General features: G+C 38.2%; 1 protein-coding gene across 1 annotated transcript; it reads right to left on the bottom strand.

The window, feature by feature from the left end:
* Positions 1 to 4,048: 4,048 nt before the first annotated feature.
* LOC100721322 (olfactory receptor 7G1-like) lies at positions 4,049 to 4,990 on the bottom strand. Its single transcript, XM_003468204.3, has one exon. It carries the CDS (start codon positions 4,985 to 4,987, stop codon positions 4,049 to 4,051), a length of 939 nt encoding a protein of 312 aa, XP_003468252.2. The 5' UTR covers positions 4,988 to 4,990.
* Positions 4,991 to 5,780: the final 790 nt, after the last annotated feature.

Raw genomic sequence — 5,780 nt, 5'->3', positions numbered from 1 at the left:
ACTAATATTCAGGCTGCTTGTGACATTATGGGAGGAGAAAGTGCGAGAATATTGTAAGGTAGAAATAGGACATTGAGCAAATTGTCCCTGGATACCTCAGTAGCTGTTACAGTTTTAAGGGACTTTAAATATTTAATGTGTACAAAGAGCCTCATAGGGAATTTATGCATCAAGTGTAAACCATTCCTTTGTAACATTATTGACATAATCAGTTGACCAAATGAGATGTGAATTTTAGAGCTTGCTTTCACTTCCTATCCTAATGCTGTACGTCCATCTCCCTGGGAAACTATGCCTATGCCATCCTTTCTCCCCCAGTCTTTCTGCTCCATTCATCACAATTGTCTTTCACATATGGACACAGCTTTATTTTGACTTAGAAAGTCACTGCTGTGCTAGCAAGTAACACCAGGAGGAAGTCAGCTCAACCCAAAAGCAAAATTAGACAGAAATAGATGATAGTTTACCTATCATCAGCCCTACTTTCTAGCTCTGAGGATCTTTCCTTACATTGTTCACTTCTGCTGCTCATACTTAGAATTTTTAACCTCCTAGATTTTTGTTTGATAGTTTTTTGCAGAGTATACTTGTTTACAAAACTGGTCACTCATGTTTTGTATTATTTTCTTATTTTCACCAGCCATTTTGCTTTTGTGTCCATTACCTGTTTAGTTATATCACCTTTGAGTTCACTGAGCACCATATCAACCTGGTTTTTGTGTGTGTACTTTATTATTTCATTTAATTTAGATGCTTGGATTTTTATTTTCTTCCCATTAATTCCACAAAGATCAGATTTGCAGATGTTGGAAATTTGTGTAAGCATTTTGTTGTTATCTTCATGTTTTATTTATGTGTGTTTCTATCTGCATATGTGTGTGTGTGAGGTTTGCAGATTCATTTTAATGGAAACAAATTTTCTACTGTGGAGATCTCTTTAGTGAGTGTCTCCTTTTCTATTGTGAACTGTAGACATGGCTAACTATTGTTCTTTGCCTCTGTCCCAAATTCTAACCATCTTTGTTAATTTGGGTGGGGAGGTTGAAACATAATTGGTCCAGTGTCAAGTTCTCTGAAAATGAGCAAGTATTGGTGACAAAGACAAACTAGATATTATTATGCAGTGAAAAACAATTAATAGGAATAATTATGCCCCCTTGACAATAGAACAAAATCAAAAACAATAATACAGTCATTTCAGACTGAATACAGACATATTACAAAAAAGAAAAAAACCTAGAAGCTACCACTGTAGCATCCAATCATAGAAAAGATATTTGTAACTATAATTTAGATACAAAGATAAACCAAATAGTTACATAGAGTAAATATCTACTAATGCACCCACTGTGCCATCATTTGGAGTAGAAAAGAATCCAACAATAATATATGGTTAACTAAATATCTAAACATTGATAAAAACTTAATTTATATTAAATATATAAATTTTAATAAAGCTAGGAAAATGGAGTAGTGGTGAATGGGAAAGTGAAAGAAGAGAAATTACAAATAATGAAGTGAAAAAGAAGGAAGGTAGAAAAGTAATGAAAAGGGTCCTATTTCAGAAATAAAGAAAATTAAAGGAATTAGATAAATTAACAGAAAAGAACACAACTGAAAGAAAGAAAATTAGGGAATAAAGTAAAAACAAACAAAAAAAAGCTAAAAACACAGAATCACCAAATTCAATGAAGAAACAAGAAAGAAGTCCCTGAAAATATTCCTATATGTCTTTGAACGGGCATTTTCTTTTCCAGGGTCTGAGGCACTGGAATTCCCCAGATATCTAGGCAGGACAGTAGGTCAGCACAAAGCCTTATTTTGTTTCCATACTCAGGTTTTGTGTATGCATCCTGAGATCTGCCTGCCTTTCCCAGCGGGTGTGGCTGGTCAGTGTTCCACCCTAGTACCATAGTCACACTAGCCGGTCCAGTTTCCATGGCTCTGTGCATACCCCAGATCATGGCTTTCTCTGCTAGATTTAGGACCCCTAGGTTTGTGGTTTAACATGTTCCCCGCCTCCAGGGTCCCTAGAGTCCATAGAGTTCAGGCTGTGGAACTGATCCAAGCCAAGCCATGTTCATGCTCATGTTGGCAGATGGGGAAAGGAAACATCACTGAGTTCTGCAATGGATATAAGAGGTGGGACTAAAATTTGAGCAGACCTGTGGGCTTAATGAAAGCACTTCCAGATTCAGTCCCATCTGAAAGCCTTACTTGATTGGCCTAGCTCCTCACAGTTTATGGATGCCGTCCCTAGTCTGAAGGTAAAATTCTCAGGAGAGGGAGGCTTATATCTAGCTTGTGACTTCTCCATGACTGTCCCTTGCGACCATCACCCACACAGCCACTCTGGAATAGTGATACCAGTAACTCTCAAGTATAAGATCTGGAGTTGTTCTGTAGCTCAGTCTTAATTAACACTTCCCAGAATAACTCCTAATTAAATGCTATCAAATATGGTAGCATTGCACTGGGTTTCTTCTCCAATTTTAGCCTCCCTTGTACATGGAGTCACCTTCAGAGTAAAACTTCACTCGTCTTTTTCAGTTTACACCTGTTGTGAGTTTTTCTTGGGACTATATCTGCTCGCTATGTCTGTAGTTTTGCTCCAACATTGGAACCCTCTCTAGGCTTAATGTGTGTGATCAGGACTGGTTCCCCTACTCTTCATCCAGGAGCAGCTTTCCAGATTATTTTGTTTTTCTTTCCACATGGTACTCCTTTACCCATGCTTCTCTGTAGTGTCAAGTTTTCCTATCACTTCCATTCCAATTCCCAGTACTGTACTTCTTCTTTTCAGCAAATAGTTTTCCAGGTATTTTAGTTCCAGGTTGCAGAGAGATCATATTTTGCTGCTGGTCTCTATTCTATCAACTTTAATTCTCCAAAAGGATCCTCTTGATATCATCTTGATTCCCTATTCAAGAGTCCTCCATGCTCACTTTCTATAGGGCTTCGGCTGAGCTTTCTTTTCTATCCTCCACCTAAAACAGGTCATACTATCTCTTTGACCAAATGTCCTCTATCTTTCACAAAGCCATCAGTTTTCCTCCTGTAAGGTCAACAATGTGTGGGGCTTAGAGCTATAAGCAACACTCATGTGGAGTCAGAGCTGATGTAAATGATGGTTTGGGGACAGAGTATTGTGCTGGCATAAGATTCTCTGCTGTTTGGGAAAGCAGTAGAAAAGTCTGAATTTCACCATCCTCTACTTTGAAATTTTTCAGACATCAAATGCTGGGAACTAAATCTTTAACTCATGGCCTTTGGGAACATTTCAGATTCAAGTTATAGAACTGGATGACTGTGAGAATGAGGCCACCTCATGTAGGGCTCAATGAAGACCTAATCCTGGGCACTATACATTGTATATTTGTGAAATCACAATAATGAGCACTGACTCTCTTGATAGTCCAAGCATATCTGTGTAAAGTTTTCTTTTCCTTATCAGGAATAAAACAGTCTTCTCTAGTGAGATTCAAAATCTAAAATACCTCAAAACTGTCTCAAACTATTAATATTGCCTTAATGTGTGAATTGGAAAAGTAACAACACTGAGTAGGGGAGATGCTAATACAAACTCAGAAAGATGCAGTCGCCTAAATACAGCATTAGTAAGTGCTCAGTTACATATAACCACCCAGAGCATTAGCATCATGAAGAGAAAACTGTCATGGCTCTATTTTCAGGGTCATGCAGATGCTCGTCTTCAAATGATAGTGCAGCTTTCACTAAGTTCAACTCCTCCAGCATTACCTCTGTGACCCAATGCATTACGCATTTCTAAAACTGAGACCCCAATTCACATTGAGCTTCCAAGGAGTCAGAGCAATTAAGTGGAATTTAGAAGTTGAAATCATTTGTAAAACATCACAGAATTGGGTAATACAAAGGGATGCAAAAAATTTAAATTGAAATGTGCTTAGACATCTTATTATGTGAGCATTTTGGAAGATCCTAGGGACATAAGAGCCAAATTTTCTGTCCAACCTGTATTTTTCTCATTTTGTTGCACTCTAGAGACTCTCACTCAAAGTCCATGACATCAGCATATACGTTGTTTCCCATTTATGAGATGCCTCAGAGCTGCCTTCATTTCCATGTTCCTCAAACTGTAGATGAAGGGGTTCATCACTTGAGGGATCACAATGTACATCACTGAAGCTACTGCATTCTTAGTGGAAGAGTCAGTGAATGTAGCACTCAAGTACACACCAAACGCTGTCCCATAGAAAAAGGAAACAACATAAAGGTGAGACCCACAGGTGGAAAAAGCTTTATACCTTCCCCCAACTGATGGCATTTTCAAAATACAGAAGATGATTTTAATATAAGAGAAAATAATACCAATGAGAGGAACACCAAAAAATGTGTTTCCTGCTGAATATATCAGCATGGCATTGACAAAGGTATCAGAACAGGCCATCTTGATGATCTGAGCGAGTTCACAGAAGAAGTGTGGAATTTCCACATTTGTGCAAAAGGACAGTGGCAATGCTGCCAGACTGTGGAGTAGACCATGCACGATACTCATGAACAGAGAGAGTAGAACCAGCAAGACACAGAGACAAGGGTGCATGATGACCGTGTATCTTAGGGGATGACAAATAGCCACATAGCGGTCATAAGCCATTACCACAAGGAGACAATTTTCTAAACAACCAAAGACTAATACAAAACAAAGCTGAGAGAAGCATCCTGTGTAACTGATTCGCTGATCCTGCATTTGTATGTTTACTAGCATCTTTGGGATTGTGCTGGTGCTTATACAGATATCGGTGAGGGACAAGTTGAATAGGAAGAAGTACATGGGGGTGTTGAGGTGGGAGTCAGAGCTGATTGCCAGGATGATGAGGAGGTTTCCCAGGATGGTGACCAGGTAGATTACCAGGAATAGGCTGAAGATGAGCGGCTGCAGTTCTGGATCATCTGTCAGTCCCAGGAGAAGAAATTCAGAGACAAATGTTTGGTTTTTGAATTTCATGCTGTTGATGAATTATAGAAAAGATGAGGAGGGAATAAAATGAAACCAATGGTTTATAGATGAGCAGTAGACTTGCCTGAAAATGATATAAATGAAAATTCTTGATTCCACTATGGGTGTCTGTTGAATACATTCTGAGAATGAAGATAAGCATTCCATGTTTAGGACATTTGACATGAATTTAATATTTCAAGTTGTTTCTAACAGTGCATTAAAACAAAGAAAAAGTAAGAATTCACATTCAAAACCCACAAAAATATGTGGATCTTTTTCTGCTCCCTTTCTTCCTCTATTTTTCTTCTCCCTTCTCTTATTTTCCTTTTATCCCATTTTGCTTTAAAACAACTTCCAGCACTTAACCAGAGATTTTTTCCATAGCTTTATTTAGCCTATGTCAGTTATAGTTCAAGAGTAATATAAATTCTAAGGAGCTTCTGATTCAGCTTAGGGGAACCACACCTTCCAAACTTTTCCAAAAATCTGTGACACAGACCCTACTCATATTTTAGAATCACCCAATTATGACCAAGCTCAACCTGGCACCACCTAAATCCAAATCTCAGAACAGGGTTTCACACATGTGTGTCTTGTAAAAGTCTTTCAGGTTATGCTAATGTGAATTCAGGGTAAGGAAACACTGTTCTAAATCAAACAGAATGGGTTTGTTTATTTTAGGAATTCATTTGCTTCATTGAACGAGTATGTTCTATATGGGCATCTTTCATCTGGAATCAAACAAAAAATTAAGTTTCCTGTGGAAATTATAGATAGGTTCTGGGATGCCAAGCTTGTC

The sequence above is a fragment of the Cavia porcellus genome, unplaced genomic scaffold, assembly GCF_034190915.1.
Source record: "Cavia porcellus strain 051 isolate PalLab524CR breed Dunkin Hartley unplaced genomic scaffold, mCavPor4.1 scaffold_17, whole genome shotgun sequence".
Classification (NCBI taxonomy): Eukaryota; Metazoa; Chordata; class Mammalia; order Rodentia; family Caviidae; genus Cavia; species Cavia porcellus.
Note: the sequence above shows the minus strand (reverse complement) of the source record. Positions and strands in the feature narration are given on the sequence as shown.

Coding starts and splice junctions, on each gene's coding strand:
- LOC100721322 (XM_003468204.3), bottom strand. CDS start 4,987: ATGAAATTCAAAAACCAAACATTTGTCTCTGAATTTCTTCTCCTGGGA.